Source organism: Euleptes europaea, chromosome 15 (assembly GCF_029931775.1).
Source record: "Euleptes europaea isolate rEulEur1 chromosome 15, rEulEur1.hap1, whole genome shotgun sequence".
Lineage (NCBI taxonomy): Eukaryota > Metazoa > Chordata > Lepidosauria > Squamata > Sphaerodactylidae > Euleptes > Euleptes europaea.
In genome coordinates, this window is record NC_079326.1 from 38,668,015 (window position 1) to 38,686,528 (window position 18,514).

At 43.4% G+C, this 18,514-nt stretch overlaps 1 protein-coding gene across 1 annotated transcript in view; it reads left to right on the top strand.

Annotated features, from left to right (window-relative positions):
- GAD1 (glutamate decarboxylase 1) overlaps positions 1 to 18,514 on the top strand; it is a 51,385-nt gene that overhangs the window by 18,608 nt on the left and 14,263 nt on the right. The window contains exon 5 of the mRNA XM_056861042.1: positions 8,342 to 8,432. Coding sequence (XP_056717020.1) covers positions 8,342 to 8,432 — 91 coding nt within the window. The remainder of the gene's footprint in view (positions 1 to 8,341; positions 8,433 to 18,514) is intronic.

The following is an 18,514-nucleotide window of genomic DNA, read 5'->3' on the forward strand; positions in this document are numbered from 1 at the left end:
ACCCAATACATGGGCACATTTATCAGTTTATAACAAGAGTAACTCAATATGTCTCATCATAGGGTTTTCAAGGTAAAGGTTGGTCAGAAGTGGTTTACCAGTGCCTTCTTCTGCGCAGTACTAACCAGGGTTAGCCGTAGTGGCACTGCCGTTGTCTACGAAAGATCCTCTGCCAGTGTCACCTTCCTCTACTGCTGCTGCCCAGTAGCTAACCTTCAGGGATTCCTCTGCCCCCATCACCATTGGAACTGCCTGTTCTCTTCTGCAGATGTGGCCATCGATCCCTTAAGGGGGTGGATGCATCTTCGTCTGGTGTCTCAGCTGTGACCACTCCATCTTGAGTGACTCTGCTAGGAGTTTAGTCTCTTGATAGAGTCTAGACCCCTTATGGTATTGCTCTCAGCTTCCCTGACACACACAAACCCCCTCACCACATTAAGGTGTGCATCCAAAAAGATCTGAGAGCAATACCTGTCAAAGGCTGTCAAAGATAGGACATTTTGGAGGGCATTGGTTCATAGGGTCGCCATGAGTCAGAAGTGACTTGACGTCACTTAATACACACACAACTCAATCATGTTTAGAATCAAGAAATGGGCCAGAAATGAAGGTGCATACTTCTTAATTGTATGCAGTCTGACATGGAGGGGCAATGCCCCTCTGCAGACCAGTTATACCATTAACATATCTAATTCTCAGTGTGGCCCCAGCTATGGATACTGAAATCGAGAGACTGGGGACATGGACAGATGAGACAGATCTTTCTACAAACCTGAGAAAATCCCCAGGATTGCAGAAAAATCTGAAATCTAAAAAAAAAGTGTAGTTATGAGGATCAAATGTGGGAGAGGAGAATGATGTAAGATGCATTGGGTCCCCATATGGAAGAAAGGTGGGGTATAAATTAAGTTTACAAAAAAAATAAAGCCGAAGATGGGGTGGGGGGCAGATAAAAGAAAGGTTGGTTGATGAGTGGGAAGGAGAGAAGAAAACAGGGAAAGGGGCTGCCAGGAGGAGAGAAAGGAAATGGTATGGGTAAGGGGATACAGGCCCTAAGAGCCCCGTGATGCAGAGTGGTAAGCTGCAGTACTGCAGTCCAAGCTCTGCTCACGACCTGAGTTTGACCCCAACGAAAGTTGGTTTCAGGTAGCCGGCTCAAGGTTGACTCAGCCTTCCATCCTTCCAAGGCCAGTAAAATGAGTACCCAGCTTGCTGGGGGTAAAGGGAAGATGACTGGGGAAGGTACTGGCAAACCACCCCATAAAACACAGTCTGCCTAATAAACGTCGGGATGTGGCGTCACCTCATGGGTGCTTGCACAGGGGACCTTTACCTTTTTAAGGAGATACAGGAGGAAATGAAGGGACCCCCACTGTTTGAAACTACTCAAAGCAACCCCTGTCTTATTGCCTATGCTAAGGTAGTTCCGCTTGTCATGCAAATGGGCATTTTATTGTGTTGTGTGTAAAGAGCTCAGAGAAGCACACTTTAAAAATCGTAATCTCTTGCCCTTGATGGAAAGCAAAGGGGCTTGTGTCTTGGGGGAACAATATCATTAGGTAAATGAGGGCATAAATGACACTGAATTTGCAGTTTCTCTTCTTTATGTCCTCAAGATGTTTAATGCCAAAAACAAAGGAAAAAAGGAGGGCTTAGTATCATTAATAGTTGTAACCCCATTGATAACTCATTACACAAGGAAAGGCTCCTGCTTCCAAGTCATTTCTGAGTAAGATATCAAGTATAATTTCAGTCGTAATTCTCATTCTCATTCTTCAGCAAGTGCTATTTTCAGGACAAATGGTTTTAATAGCTTTAATTTTCAAGTATCAGGTGGGGGGTGCCTGACATATTTTAAGTCTTTCTAGAAATCTGAACGGTTCAGACTCTCTGGACATAAATTTAGTACCCACAAAATACTTCCAGAACCTTGGCACTAACAGAACAGATCCTTCCTAGTCTGTCACAATCCTATTTATATGTATGGGCGCCAAGTATTCAAGAATATATGATGCTGGCAGCCAGAATTTGTTATTGGTAGGTTTATGAAGAATATTTCCAGCCTCTTAGGTCTGAAGGGGGGAGAGATGTGATTAAGGCTTTGTTTATTTTATGTGATATTCAGAATTATGTGGACAGTTCTGATATTCCTTCTGACTCTGCTCCTCTCGCTCTTTAGTCTGGATAAACATATGGGATAAGTTAAACGGTGGGTATGGGAGACCACCAAGGAATACCAGGGTTGCTGTGCAGAGGAAGGCACTGGCAAACCACCTCTGTTAGTCTCTTGCCATGAAAACCCCAAAAGGGGTCGCCATAAGTCGACTGCGACTTGAAGGCACTTTACACACACACACACACACACACACACACACACACACACCAGTCAGTATAGCTAATAATGAAACCTTCATCTTTCGCAATAATGCCTGATTATCTGATGCTAGAGGCAGAAGAGATCTATCACCAACCATCACAGCCTGCTTTTTCCAGAGAAAAACAGAGAGAGAGAGAGAGAGAGTCAGAGAGAGGAGGATGGGAAGATATTTCCAGACCAACCAATGGAAAAAGCTTGGATAAAGTAAAAGAAAATATTGTGGCTGCCACGTAACTGCTCTTTTCTCTGCAGATGTGGAATAAGGAGTTTTCCAAAGAAGAGGGTCGGCCTGACCCAGGTCCATATATACCCCTTCTTTGGGCCAACCTCTTTTTCTGTGTCAGGCTTCAGGTGTGAATGTAGACTGGCTCTCCCTTCATGCTAGCCAGCAGCCAAACCCTGCCCCCTCCTCTCCTTCTAGATCATGTGAAGTGATGGTATCGCTTTATTCTGCTCTGGTTAGACCTCACCTGGAGGACTGTGCTCAGTTTTGGGCACCACAATTTAATAAGGATGTAGACAAGCTGGAACATGTCCAGATGGCAATGAAGATGGTGAGGGGTCTGGAGTCCAAGATGTGTAAGGAAAGGTTGAAGGAGCTTGGTATGTTTAGCCTGGAGAGGAGATGATAGAGAAGTGATATGATAACCATCTACAAGTACTTGAAGGGCTGTCATATAGAGGATGGTGCCGAGTTTTCTGTTGCTCTAGAAGGTTGGACCAGAACCAATGGGTTGAAATTAAATCAAAATAATTTTCAGCTCAACATTAGGAAGAACTTCCTGACAATCAGAGCCATCTTCCTCGGGAGGTGGTGAGCTCTCCTTCTTTGGAGGTTTTTAAGCAGAGGCTAGATAGCCATCTGATTGCAAAGCTGATTCTGTGAATTGAGGCAGATCATGAGAGGGAGGGCAGGAAAGTTTGCATCAACGTTTGGCTCTCATGGCCCTTTCTTACATGCCCAGGGTAATGCTGATTGCCACTTTGGGGTCAGGAAGCAATTTTCATCCAGGCCATATTGGCCAGGGATCCTGGAGGGTTTTTTTTGTTTTGTTTTTTGGCCATCTTTTAGGCATGGGGTAAGGGGTCACTGGGGATGTGGGGAGGTAGTTATGAATTTCCTGCATTGTGCAGGGGATTGGACTAGATGACCCTTGTGGACACTTCCAACTCTATGTTTCTATTATTTCTATGATTTCAAAGGTGAGGATGGAGCAGCCTTGTGTCTAAAAAGCTCTGAGTATAGGAGCTTCCTGTTTTTATGAGCAGAGCAAATGTTCTATGGATAACACATGTATGTGTGTGTGTGAAGTGCCGTCAAGTCGCAGCCGACTTATGACGACCCCTTTTTGGGGTTTTCATGGCAAGAGACTAACAGGTGGTTTGCCAGTGCCTTCCTCTGCACAGCAACCCTGGTATTCCTTGGTGGTCTCCCATCCAAATACTAACCAGGGCTGACCCTGCTTAGCTTCTGAGATCTGACAGATCAGGCTAGCCTGGGCCATCCAGGTCAGGGCATAACATATGTATACAGGGCATTTATTTATTTATCTACATAATCTATATGCTGTCTTTCTCCTCAAGGGGGATCCAAAGTAATTTGCATCATTCTCTTCTCCTCCATTTTATCCTCAAAACAACCCCATGAGTTAGGTTAGGCTGAGAGTATATACCTGGCCCATGATCACCCAGCAAGCATCCATCGTGGATGGGGGATTTGAACCAGGGTCTCCCAGATCTTAATCTACCACTCTAACCACACTGGCTCCCTTTCCTTACATACAAGAGAGGGGAGTCCCATATTTTATACTGGACCCATTAAAATTTACTGTTTAAGATAACATGCAAGTTGTAAAAAACATCTGCTGGATGTTCTTCCTCAGGAGTTCTATCCAGAAAAGAACAAAGTGGATTATGCCCAACAGGGCTGCTGAAAGGGAGATGGTGGACTGGTGGTGGAGGAAAGTGCTGTCAAGTCTCACCCAACTTAATGGAGACCCCGTAGGGTTTTCAAGGCAAGAAATGAACAGCTTAGGGCTGTTTAGATTGGAAAGAAGGGGAGACATGATAGTTAAGGGGAGACATGATAGAGGTCTATAAAATTATACATGGTATGGAAAGAGTGGACAGGGAGAAGCTTTTCTCCCTCTCTCATAATACTAGAATGCAGGGTCATCTGCTGAAGCTGGAGGGTGAGAGATTCAAAACAGATAAAAGGAAGTGTTTCTTCACACAACGCATAGTTCAATTGTGGAACTCCCTGTCCCAGGATGTGGTGAAGGCTGCCAACTTGGAAGGCTTTAAGAGGGGAGTGGACATGTTCATGGAGGAGAGGGCCATTCATGGCTACTAGTCAAAATGGAAACTAGTCATGATGCATACTTATTCTCTCCAGGATCAGAGGAGAATGCCTATTATATTAGGTGATGTGGAACACAGGCAGGATGGTGCTGCTACAGTCGTCTTGTTTGTGGGCTTCCTGGAGGCACCTGGTTGGCCACTGTGTGAAAAGACTGCTGGACTTGATGGACGTTGGTCTGATCCAGCATGGCCTTTTTTATGTTCTTATAGAAGTGGTTCACTATTGCATGCCTCTGTGTAACAACCCTGGACTTCCTTGGTGGTCTCCCATCCAAGCACTACCAAGGGCTGTCCCTGCTTAGCTTTTGAGATCTGACGAGATTAGACTAGCCTGGGCCATGCAGCTCAAACCAGAAGTGGATTAGGGGTTACAAAATTTGAAGGTCTTGGCCTCCTCAGGGAGACCAGGGGGGTAACACAAGATGTTGCTGGGGGCACAGCAATTGGAGCAAAACCAGCTATTGCAGTGTTGCTCCAGAACTGCTTTGAAACCCCACCCCAGGAAGTACTTCCTCTCTGAGATAGCTGCCATTTGTGTGTTAGCATTGTTTTCACTCAGTGGGGAACCTACCCTCTGGAAGTGCTGTTAACATTCAAGAATCTAATGATTTTACTGATGACAAAGGCTCTGTTGTGTGTGTGTGTTAAGTGCCGTCAAGTCGCTTCCGACTCATGAGGACCCTATGAATCAATGTCCTCCAACACAGCCTATCCTTAAAAGCCTTGCTCAAGTCTTGCAAACTGAGGGCCTAGAGTCAATCCATCTTTGGTTGGTTCTTCCTCTTTTCCTGCTGCCTTCAACTTTTCCTAGCATGATTGTCTTATCAAGTGACTCTTGTCACTGTGACCAAAGTACAACAGCCTCAGTTTAGTCATTTTAGCTTCTAGAAAGGCTCTGTTAGAGAGGACAATACATCCCAACTTGGATAGCAGCATTATAGAAGGGTGGCAAATCATCATTCACTTTCCTATTATACTTTTACCACTACAGGGAGGGTGTTGTTTGGATTTTCAGCTTCAGTGACCGAAATATTTTGGGCCACCTCAGTTTAAGTCTTGGATTTTAATGAAGTTAAGAAGAGGCATAATGGTCAATCTCATTCCTTACCCCACCCGTGTGTAGGATTAGGATTAGTATCTTTTAAAATTTAGACTTTCTTACCAGAGGGACAGGTTTGTCTGACATTAACAGTGAAGGATGTTTTGTCTGCTGAAAATCTGTTTTTCACTGAAAAATATCACAAGGCTTAAACTTAGGTTTTTGTAAAAGCCCTTCTGGGTGTGTTATCAAGCATAATGTGAGTCCTAATATGACCTGACAGTGTTCTTCTCCGTGGCCAGGCACTGAGCTTCACCGGTTTTATACACTGTGTCAGAACCAACCATTAGAACGTCGGGAGGACTTTTCATGAAATATGTTTTCTGAGTTACCTTCTGTTTTAGGGCAAGGGAGAATCAAAGACTGCGTCACTACCTAAACCTCTATTACTCTTTGCAGAAACACCTGATAAAAGGGGACTACTTCAAAATAGGGCATGCAACAGGCTTTTAAACCTTACCATTTTGATTTCATATTTACCTGAATGAATGCAATTCTAGCCAAACAACAGTGGATACTTTGGGTCTTTCCACAAAATGACTGTGATAAGTGTACATTTACGTACTCATTTGGTGCAAATGACCCTCATGTTTTTACATGGCTGCATTTATTTTAGAAGAAGAAGAAGAGTTGGTTTTTATATGCCGACTTTCTCTACCACTTAAGGGAGAATCGAACCGGCTTACAATCACCTTCCCCTCCCCTCCCCACAACAGACACCCTGTGAGGTAGGTGGGGCTGAGAGAGCTCTAAGAGAACTGTGACTAGCCCAAGGTCACCCAGCTAGCTTCATGTGTAGGAGTGGGGAAACCAACCCAGTTCACCAGATTAGCATCCGCCGCTCATGTGGAAGAGTGGGGAATTAAACCCAATTCTCCAGATTAGAGTTCACCACTCCAAACCACCGCTCTTAACCACTACACCACGCTGGCTGTTACAAGATTACATTTTTACATGTTTTGTATGTGGAAAAAATGCAATACTTCCCACAGACAATTCATCTGCGGCTATTGTGGCCGCCATTATTACATTAGGGAGGCTTGCTTGATATACTGAGAATGCCTGAGTGGCATAGGCATGTATTGGCTATTACCTGTTTGAGAGACATTGTGCAAACAACCAGTGTCAGGTAATGGTTAGTGTCTCATATTTTGACTGGGAAGATCTGCATTCAAATCTCCAGCGGTGAAGCTCACTGGATGACTTACTTACAGTGCCAGACCAAGTCCACTGAAGTTAATGGACTTAGAAAGGTGTGGGGTGGGCAAACCAACATTGATGTTGGGGGGAGGGGTACGCATGAGGTTACCCCAGCGGCAGAGGCTAGGAGCCATACAGGGCTTGTGGTAGCAGCTGTGACTGTGGCAGGGGCAGGAGCTACAATACTCATGGGAGATCTCTTCCTCCTCTTTAATTTAGTTTAAGTTTAAAGCAGGAGCTCTGACTGGCCACTGGCAGTAACAGGGGGGAATTAAAGCTAACAAGGGGAAGGGACCCCCCCCTTGCAAGTATTGTGGGTCCCACTTGTATATTCTAATAGTGAAAGTGTGGCCCCATCTGTGGATCACTAAATCCACTGATTGGGGCCGGACAGAAAGAAAACAGATATTTGCAAACTTGGGGGACCCCTTATATTTGCTGAAAAATCTGAAACTAAAAAATAAATTGGAGGGTTTATCCTCCCCAAAACAAAAGTATTGCCTGTGCAAGTGCAAATAATGTTCTTACCTCCTCCTCTGTCAGTAGGCCTGGTAGGAGGGATGGAAGCCTAGCTGGGTCCAGCAGCAGCGATGGGGGGGGGGGGCTCAGCAGACCCATCAGGAACTGAGGAGGGAAGCCTCAGAGGGCCCACCAAGGGCTACGTTGGGCTCACCCTGAGAGTAGTGATGTGGGGGGTGAAAGAAGCTGCATCGGGCTCTACAGCAGTGGCGATAGTGGGAGTGGAGATGACCAAGAGCGGCAGTGGGTAGTGTCGGGATAGAAGAAGGCTAAGAGGAAGGAGGAATCCCCCCCTTTGAGTATCACAGCCAGCCAGCATGGAGTAGTGGTTAAGAGCGGTGGACTCTAATCTGGAGAACCAAGTTTGATTCCCCATTCCTCCATATGAGCGGCAGACTCTAATCTGGTGAACTGGGTTGGTTTCCCCACTCCTGCACATGAAGCCAGTTGGGTGACCTTGGGCTAGTCACAGTTCTCTCAGAGCTCTCTCAGCCTCACCTATCTCACAAGGTGTCTGTTGTAGAAGGGAAGGAGATTGTAAACCTGTTTGATTCTCCTTAAAAGGTAGGTAAACATTGGCATATAAAAATGAACTCCTCTTCTTCTATCGTGGGTCCTCCTCACCTGTATAGTAATAATAAGCAATGCCATTTCCAATTTGAAAGTATAACCTCATGTAACAGAACTTGGAAAACCAGATTGTTTGGACCCTGAAGAAACAGCACAAAATCTCAGACGCAGCAGCAAAAATTGCATCCTTAAGATGGTATGTTTCATTCTTCTAGGTCATCCCCGCTTTTTCAACCAGCTTTCTACAGGACTAGATATCATTGGCTTGGCTGGGGAATGGTTGACATCTACGGCTAATACAAACATGTAAGCATTCTCTTATTTTTCTCTCCATTTTATTTGCTTGCCAGGAGTCAAATTATTGCTTCTTAACTATAATATCCCTCTCTTACCTACTTAAATTATAGGCCTATCTTCCAGCTGTATGCAGTAATAAACAAGCACTAACAATTCCAATTTGAAGGTAGCATTTTATGCAACAGATCTTTATAGTATAATTTTATAAATGTTATCACTTTTGTGGCTTACAGTAGAATCCTAAGTAGAGTTATAGCCCCTAATGCCAGTCACTTCAATGGACTTAGAAGGGTGTAACTCTCCTTAGGATTGCACATTCAGTCTATGATTACTGTGACTACATATGTTAAGCACTATATAAATGCTGATTATAACACTTAGTTCTTTAACTGAGTCTTTAAAATAATTTCTGATACCTTTCGAAATCTAAAGGTAAAGGTAAAGGTCCCCTGTGCAAGCACCGGGTCATTCCTGACCCATGGGGTGACGTCACATCCCGACGTTTCCAAGGCAGACTTTGTTTGCGGGGTGGTTTGCCAGTGCCTTCCCCAGTCATCTTCCCTTTACCCCCAGCAAGCTGGGTACTCATTTTACCGACCTCGGAAGGATGGAAGGCTGAGTCAACCTTGAGCCGGCTACCTGAAACCGACTTCTGTCGGGATTGAACTCAGGTCGTGAGCAGAGCTTTTGACTGCAGTACTGCAGTTTAACAGTTTAACACTCTGCGCCACGGGGCTCGAAATCTAAGGAGATATAAAGGACTTTTAGAACATAATTGAAGAATATTCAAGGTTCCCATACTGGTTGGGAGGGGGGGTTTGCTCTATGCAGACCTCCTCTGATTTCTGAACTTTGTATATGTATACTCCATGTGCTTTCCCATGTGCTGGAGCTCTGATGCACACATAGAGCTCTCCCACCAGTATGAATATCCCCTTTCTCATCTGCATACATATTCCTTTGAGGCATCCCACAACTGCAGGACGTTTGTATGTGTATATCACATGAGAATATAAAAGGTAAGCATTTGAACATGCTGAATCTTTTGCACAAGCATGAACATCATAAATGAGTAAGGCCAATTCACATGACTATTCCAGTGTGTAGTCTACATCTTCTTCAGGCACTGTTGAATTTCTTGTGTCCTTGAGTTCTGGTGGTCTGAATGCAGCACAAGCTGGAAAAAAACTTGATGTCTATGAGCAAAGCTTTTTCCATTGCTGCCATGTGTAGACAGCTCTGTCAATTGACCCTTATATCTGGTGAAGTTTGAAGGATACTAGAATCATTTTGTACAATGTGCGCAGACACCAGACAACATTTGGTGAAATGCCTGTGTTCAATGGCTGTTACGGTTACTTAAAACCAGCAAGGGGCTCTCAAACATCTGTCCTGCTCTTCTCTATATGTTAAAAAAAGAATCATAGCATATACAACAAAAAGGAACAACAGAGTAGAACAGGTTAGCTTGTCTTAGTTCACTTTTCTTTTCTTGGAGTTGGGATCTGCTCTCTGCAGCCTGAATGAAATTCAGCTTTGGTGAGTAAATAGATAAGTTAACCAGCGAGTTTACATTGCAGCTGCATTTAGGCTACGGTGGAGCAAGCAGAGGAGAAAATTAAAGGAGTATGGCCATGTTATTCCATGTATATAATGCAGGGAGACCTCTGGACTAATATGCAAAGGGAGAACCACCAGAGGACAATATCCCCCAGAAATATACATTTGTTTATTTATTTCACATGTCTATGCTTCTTTCCCCCCCAAAGAAACTCAAAGTAGTTTATCGAACTTTTACAAAACCATATAATTCCAACAAATACAAAGACATCCACGTGGGTCCTCATTTGCTGGCTTGATCATCATAGGCCTTGGCTGCAAGTGAAGAGTGGCTTGCATTCAAGAGCTTGTGTCTCTGGTCACACTCAGACTTAAGTATCTGCAGGCGGAGGAGAAAACAAAGTCAGCCCAGATCATATTCAGCTACTGAACTTTTCCCAACTTCATCCCTTGCTAGTCAAATAGAAAATTGCCCTCAGTTTATCAGTACAACAAATGGGAAGGAGGGAAACGACTGTCAGTATCCAGTTTAGAAAGGGTAGATTGGTGCTGACACACCTCCACTTCTGTTCATGACTTATTAGAGTGGCCCATCTAGATCAAATCAAGCCTGGACTGTCCCTAGACACTAAAATGACTAAACTGAGGCTATCGTACTTTGGTCACATTATGAAAAAACAAGACTCATTGGAAAAGACAATAAGGCTAGGAAAAGTTGAAGGCAGCAGGAAAACAGGAAGACCCAACATGAGATGCATTGCCTATGTAAAGGAAGCCACACAACCCTCAGTTTGCAAGACCTGAGCAAGGCAGGTAACGATAGGATGTTTTGGAGGACATTGATTCATAGGGTCACCACAAGTTAGAAGCAATTTGATGGCACGTAACACACAAACACATCTCACACATTTAGAATGAGAACGAATATGATTCAAATTAAACTTTTTCTGGTTTTCACGTACATGCACAGCTGTGTGTATAAGTGCCTTTGTTATAGCTAAAGGTTTATTTCTGTGTGTCTTTGCAGCTGACGTGCTTCTCCTCCAGTCTATTATTTTGGTTAAGGTTCAGTAAGATCAGGACTGGATTAATGGGTCTGATTTTAATCACCTGTTATCATACAATTTGTAAGATACTCGCTACTGGAATTGATTAAGAACCATAAAATGAGGAAATATATATGATGTATTACCATCATGCTTTAAAATAGCATAAAGTGAAATCAGAAGTGAACACACTTGTAGCCAGTATGAGATTTCATAATTTATGATATACCATTACTGTAGAAAAAGTTTGTTTGTTTTAAAAAAAAAACAAGTTCAAGGTGACTGATTTTAACCAAAACCGACCACTTGCTCCCCGCCATCCCTGCACCGCCTACAACGGGATGGAAAACAAGTGTGGAAAAAAGGCTTTAGGCAGTTTTAAATTGCATATTGATTTGCATGAGCTCCGGAATGTATGACACAATAACTGTTAAAAATACTCATCAGCCATCAAAGGCAGGTTTTTATTACAGAATGCTATTAGATGTGTGTAATGTTGGAAAAGCAGGTTCTTGGTGGCTAATGTGTAAAAAAAAAAGTAAAGGTCCCCTGTGCAAGCACCAGGTCATTGCTGACCAATGGGGTGATGTCACATCCTGATTTTTCCTAGGCAGACTTTGTTTACGAGGTGGTTTGCCAGTGCCTTCCCCAGTCATCTTCCCTTTACCCCCAGCAAGCTGGGTACTCATTTTACCGACCTCGGAAGGATGGAAGGCTGAGTCAACCTTGAGCTGGCTACCTGAAACCAACTTCCGATGGGATCGAACTCAGGTCGTGAGCAGAGCTTGGGCTGCAGTACTGCAGCTTACCACTCTCCGCCACAGGGCTCCTAGGCTAAGGTGTAACAAGGCAAAATATGCTTCACCTGCACACCGAACAAGGAAGATTATACCACTGGAACTGCAGAAAGGCAGATATTTATAAAGTATTGCTTCAGAAGATCAATACAGAGAACCTCCTTAAAATAAAAACATAGATCTCATTGGTTTTAGGGAGCCAATGTTCCATGCAGCATTATAATAACAATGAAGAAATAATGGTTTTTATGGCTGATCAGCAGCCTGAATCTGCCCTCTAAAGCAATTTATCTGCCCCCTCCTTTTAAATCAAGGAATATAATTTAAAAATTTGCCCACCATTTTTCTTGTAAGGGGGAAAAGGCTTTGAGATTTCAGAAAGAGAGGTACTCCAGAGAAAGAAAGTAAGAAAATGAAACCACACGTCATATCATTGCGGCATCACAGTAATAAACCGACATGATTCAGCCAAAGTTATGCTTTTTCAAGTCCCACTGATTTTATTGGGAAAATCAAGCACTTGCTGAAATCTTTCCCATTTAAATTAATCAGCCTTTAAAGTGTTTCACTTCAGGGGGGCTGAGCCATCTTTGGTGCAATCTGACTCCGTAAAATTCAATGTGTTTTGCAATTATCGTTAAAGATATATAGATTTCAAAGTAAAATTAAGTATGATAAATAACCAACATTGCTGGGATGCAAACTTGCCCCAAACGTTCTTAATATTGCACCTTAAAAACTGTTTGTTTATATCTTTGCATACCTCTAATATTAGGTTCAAACTTGAATGTTGTCAATCGTCTCCTTAAACTGATGTTGGGCAGATGATGGAACGCTATCTTAAACTGGCACAGTCAAAATTAGAGTAGTTTTAACTACTGATACGTGTGTTAGAAATGTCTTGTTTGCATCCTAAAAACTATTCCTTTGTTGTGATGCTCTGAGTCCAAGACCGTATGAGTTGGTCAACCTGGACTATGCCAGATTACGGAGAGGTGATGGTGGTGGTCTCATGCTTGAGGACAATACAAAATAAAAATCCCTGCACATAGAAAATTGACTTGTTGGGGAGAAGATTGAATTAGATCATTCTCCCTGAAACATAGCTTGTAACGTGTAGGGAACTATTCTGTATGGAAGAGCATTTTATCTGGTGGGGACCTGTGATAAAGCCCGTTTTATGTTTGTGAAAACTAGATGTGGTTGACACAGTGAGTACTTGGCTATGTAGTCTATATGTGGTAACATGAAGTGGCTTCTTTTTATTTTCTGTGGAGGATACAGCATTTCTTTGCTGATTTGGATCTTTACAAGGTCCAGCATGTATTCATGTTTCTTAACCCATTAGGAAGATTTCTGCAGCATCCTATATTAGAAACTATCCTAATAGTGAACTGATAAGGGAAGGCCTCTGCTCGGCATGCAGAAGGTCCCAGGTTCAATCCCTGGCATCTCCAGTTAAAGGGACTAGGCAGGTAGGTGACGTGAAAGACCTCTTCCTGAGACCCTGGAGAGTCGCTGCCGGTCAGAGTAGACAACATGACTTTGATGGATCAATGGTCTGATTCAGTAGAAGGCAGTTCCTGTGTGTTCCTGTGTGTTAAATAGATTTTTCATGGCATGTCTTGGAAACTTGTAATCCACCAAATTTAACATGGGCCCTGTGGCGCAGAGTGGTAAACTGCAGTCCAAGCTCTGCCCGCGACCTGAGTTCGATCCCAACGGAAGTTGGTTTCAGGTAGCCGGCTCAAGGTTGACTCAGCCTTCCATCCTTCCAAGGTCGGTGAAATGAGTACCCAGCTTGCTGGGGGTAAAGGGAAGATGACTGGGGAAGGCACTGGCAAACCACCCCGTAAACAAAGTCAGCCTAGGAAACATCAGGATGTGATGTCACCCCATGGGTCAGGAATGACCTGGTGCTTGCACAGGGGAACCTTTATTTTTACCTTTTTTTATCAGTCACAATTTACCAGGGACTACATTAGTCTTCTATTTCTGCTGTGTGCTTGGATTGCACAAATTAATGGAGGCGGGGGGGGGGGGAATACCTGGCAGGACCTAATACATGGTGGTGCGGGGTCACAAGTTGTACTGGCTTGATCTTGGAGTTAAGGTCACCCTGTCAATAGGTTATAGCAGCCTTCTATTCTAAAGCTGATTGTCACTGAAGCCATTACATTCAGGGTTTCATCTTGTAGTCTTTATCTCCTAGTATGAGATTAATCATTTTCCAATAGTTTACAAATATGCAGATGTCTTATGCTCAACACATGTATAAGCCACTAGTCCTCCCCAAAAAAAGTTCTGATCATGGGTGTTTTGGCATTTGTGCATACAGAGAGTCTGTGCTCACTGCTGGTCTATGCACACCAGCTTAAACCATAAACCATATTAATAAATTAGTCCACCTTGAAATAAGCATGAAAGGGTCATGAGAATTGTCTCACTCCATAAAATTCCCTAGATATCCAACTTGACAGTTTGATGATGATGGGAGAGCCAGCATGGTGTAGTGGTTAGGAGCAGTGGACTCTAATCTGGAGAACCGGGTTTGATCCCCCACTCCTCCACATGAGCGGCGGACTCTAATCTGGAGAGCTGGGTTGGTTTCCCTACTCCTGTACATGAAGCCAGCTGGGTGACCTTGGGCCAGTCACAGTTCTCTCTGAATTCTCTCAGCCCCACCTACCTCACAAGGTGTCTGTTGTGCGGAGAAGAAAGGAAGGGGATGGTAAGCCAGTTTGAGACTCTTTATAGAGAAAATCAGGGTATGAAAACTAACTCTTCTTCTTCTTCTTCTACCCTTGCTCTGAATTGTGATGTAGTCTGGCTCTTTAACTATAAAATATTGCTTACTCCTGATCCCTGTTATGGTCTGAAGGTAGACAATGAAATTACCTTACTGCTGCTAACTGGGTTTGGATGGGAGGATTCCTGAACCCCCTCGCCCCGTATGTCCCACCTTATGATGGGAAAAACAAGCATGCTAACAATGTAATAAATATCAGTGTAGTATAGGTCTGATGCTATTAAATTAGAATTCAGCTAGAGAGCTGAATGGATCATTGTTGGCCCAGTTCATTACCATAAACACTTCAGTGCCTTTTGAGAAATCACAGCAGCCATTTCTTTAAAGTCCTAAAAACATCTCTGTATGCATACTGTCTTCTTTCAAGCTTGGGAGATATTCAGAAATTCATTACAGATACTCAAACACCAATTCAAAGAGCACTGAAGTCAATGGTGGAACTCCGGCTGACTTCAGTGAGACTCTGAAATTAATGATTCAGGCTGTAATTGTCTTTTCCTGAGACCCAATTGGCCAGTGAATGGGTATGTACTGTTTAAAAGCACCATCACTGGATCATAGCTTTATTTCTTGCATGCAATACTGGCAGAATTTAATTGAATTATTTTATTATCCACAAACTACATAGGTTAGTATGGGTTGGTTAGTGGATCACTTTCTTTTGCTTTCATTTTAAGGCATTATAGGCAGTTTTTAAAACCCAAATTCCAATCTTTTTTTTTTTTTTTTGGTGGCTTTTGGTGGCAGTGTGCAAAAGCTAGGAAATATATTTGACAGTAAATTGACTTTAAGGCTTCTCTCAGTGTGATCCTAAACATAGTTATTCCCATCTAAGCCCATTGATTTAAGTGGGGTTAGGTGTAAATCTTCTTAGGATGGTATGATCTGTGTAAGAAACTCTTGCCCAAAGAGCAAGGGTTCTCAGTGCTAAGCTCTGGGCCAGGATTTCTTTGGAGTAAGTTTGAAGATCATAGTTTAAGAGCCTTTGAAAAACCTGGATTTTGTGCGAGGTTTGAGTGTACTGCATTCTAAATGTATTTTTGTACAGTGCTTGAGATAAATACAATCTGAATGAGACTAGAATGCATCCTACAAGGTCTCAGAAACAATATGAACAAAAATGAAATATGATTTTTATAATTATTTTATTTATTTCTGTAGAAAATCTGTTTTCTGCCTCTCCAGAACCTACCGGTACTTGCGGCGGATCATAGCAGAACACTAGAACAGTACCAACAATTCAGTAAAACAAAACAAAAAAGTCAGGCCAATAAAAACAACTAAAGCAAGTCAACTCAATTAAAAACCTGCCAGGACATAAAAGCAACATAAAATAAACAGAGTGGTTAAAAATGATATTGATTAAACAGTCCTCAGATTAGCAGCAGATCACACACACAAAAAAGCTCAAAAAGATGGATCCCCTGCTTTAAAATCCTAAAAGAAAGGAAGATGGGTGCTATGCAAGGCTGAAAGGAAAGGGCATGCCAAAGGTGAGGTGCCACCACCAAAAAAGCCCTGTCTCTGGTTGCCACCAGTCTCATCTTCATATGGAGGCACCATAAAGAGCACAGCTTGAGAAGAGGATCTTAACTGGAGTGCTGGACAATATGGGAGGAGGTGGTTTCTTAAAATGTCACTCCATATGACGTAGCCTATGAAATAAAGTTAAAAGGGCCCTGTCCCTCTAGCACCCACACAAAGTTGCACTGGAGTGTCAGGATCACGACTGGATCCAGAAAATAATGAAACAGAGTTCTGCTCATGCAGCTAGGCTTTCTTCACACCTCCTTCCCTCTGCAGTCTCTCACAGCCCCTCAAGAGGTGTTTCTGAGGATTGAGTGAATCTCTGGAATGACCGGGGATGAGAGGAATGACAGGGGACTTCCTGTCTCCAGCAACTGGGAGGGGGGATCAGTAGAAGGTGTGGAATCTTCCTTGAGCAAGTGGAAGTATCGTCAGCTCATCCTGTCTGATATTAGCTGATATACACACAGAGGGAGGGACCCAACCTTAGGCTGGAAAAAGTTCCTCTAGCCTAAGGTGAGTCTCTCCGACTTTAATGGGTCTTCCATTGGAGGAAGGAGCTTTAGGCAGGAGGAAGGCTTCAAACTTTGCTCAGTGCAGTGGTACAATAATGGTATGATCCACACCGGACACCGCCATGTATATTCACAGCGTACCCCATGACATGCAAGAGAATTGGCAACTTTTTTTTAACCCAGTGTACATGCTACAGAAAAGGAGCCCCGTGGCGCAGAGTGGTAAGCTGCAGTACTGCAGTCCAAGCTCTGCTCACGACCTGAGTTCGATCCCAACAGAAGTTGGTTTCAGGTAGCCGGCTCAAGGTTGACTCAGCCTTCCATCCTTCCAAAGTCAGTAAAATGAGTACCCAGCTTGCTGGGGGTAAAGGGAAGATGACTGGGGAAGGCACTGGCAAACCACCCCGTAAACAAAGTCTGCCTAGTAAACGTCAGGATGTGACGTCACCCCATGGGTCAGGAATGACCCGGTGCTTGCACAGGGGACCTTTACCTTACTACATGCTACAGAAAGCTATACAAGTACTTACCTAGTAATTTATATTATATATGAAGCAGCCCTCAGGATAACAAAGGAGGGGTTTCAAGACATAGGAAACACCCTCTTGTCTTATGTAATGTCTGTTGCATTTGTTAAGGCTCAGGCCTCTGATTTTTTCTGTAGCAGCAGTAAAGACTAGGCTTGAATGAAAATTTGTGGTATTCTATATATCTGGTTTTATTTATTGAATGGTGGTGGTGGTAGAAAGTGCCATCAGGTTGCAGCCAACTTATGGTGACCCCGTAGGGTTTTCAAGGCAAGAGATCCTGCATTCAGGTGCTGTGGAATACAGGCAGGATAATGCTACTGTAGTCGTCTTGTTTGTGGGATTCCTAGAGGCATCTGGCCACTGTGTGAACTGACTGCTGGACTTGATGGGCCTTGATAGGGTTTCCAACCTCCAGGTACTAGTTGGAGATCTCCTGCTATTACAACTGATCTCCAGCCGATAGAGATCAGTTCCCCTGGGGAAAATGGCCACTTTGGCAATTGAACTCTATGGCATTGAAGTCCCTCCCCTCCCCAAACCCCGCCCTCCTCAGGCTCCACCCCAAAAACCTCACGCCTGTGGCAAAGAAGGACCTGGCAACCCTAGGCCTTGGTCTGATCCAGCATGGCTGTTCTTATGTTCTTTTGTTTAGAGGTGGTTTGCCACTGCCTGCCTTTGTGTAGTGACCTTATACTTTCTTGGTGGTCTCCCATCCAATTACTTATTATGGCAGACCCTCTTTAGCATCTGAGATGAGATTGGGCTGGGCTGGGCTATGTCTATGAGCTACAGTTCTGTTTGGTTCTCTTTTGTTCTGTTTCCAGCATGGGTCTCCCTCTCCGCTATATAATGCTGAATAAAAGTTTTGCTGTGCAACTTTAACAGAGGGACCGTTTCCCATACAATATTGTTTATGCCAACAGTCATTCTACCTTAGTCTTTTCTTGGTCTCCAAATGGAACAAAACAGACCCTATCATATTGCATTGACATTTTTAGAGCACAGAATACGTGACATATTAGACCTATACAGTGTTTCTGGCCTGCATTGGGATGGATAAAGCAATGGACTGCTTTCTTGTTATCTGTAACTGGTAATTAGAAAATCATCCTTTTTAATTACTCTTGACAGGCATTGATTGTGTGGCATTGTATAATTAGTTGTCCTTGGAGGCTATATGTAGAATAAATCCACATAAATAATTGCATTGGGATGGGTCTGAAGCCTCAAGTTCAATATTTCCTATTATCTTTGTGAATAGTCCGCTGATGTCTACTACTTCCATAACTCTAGTTCTGGCAATACAC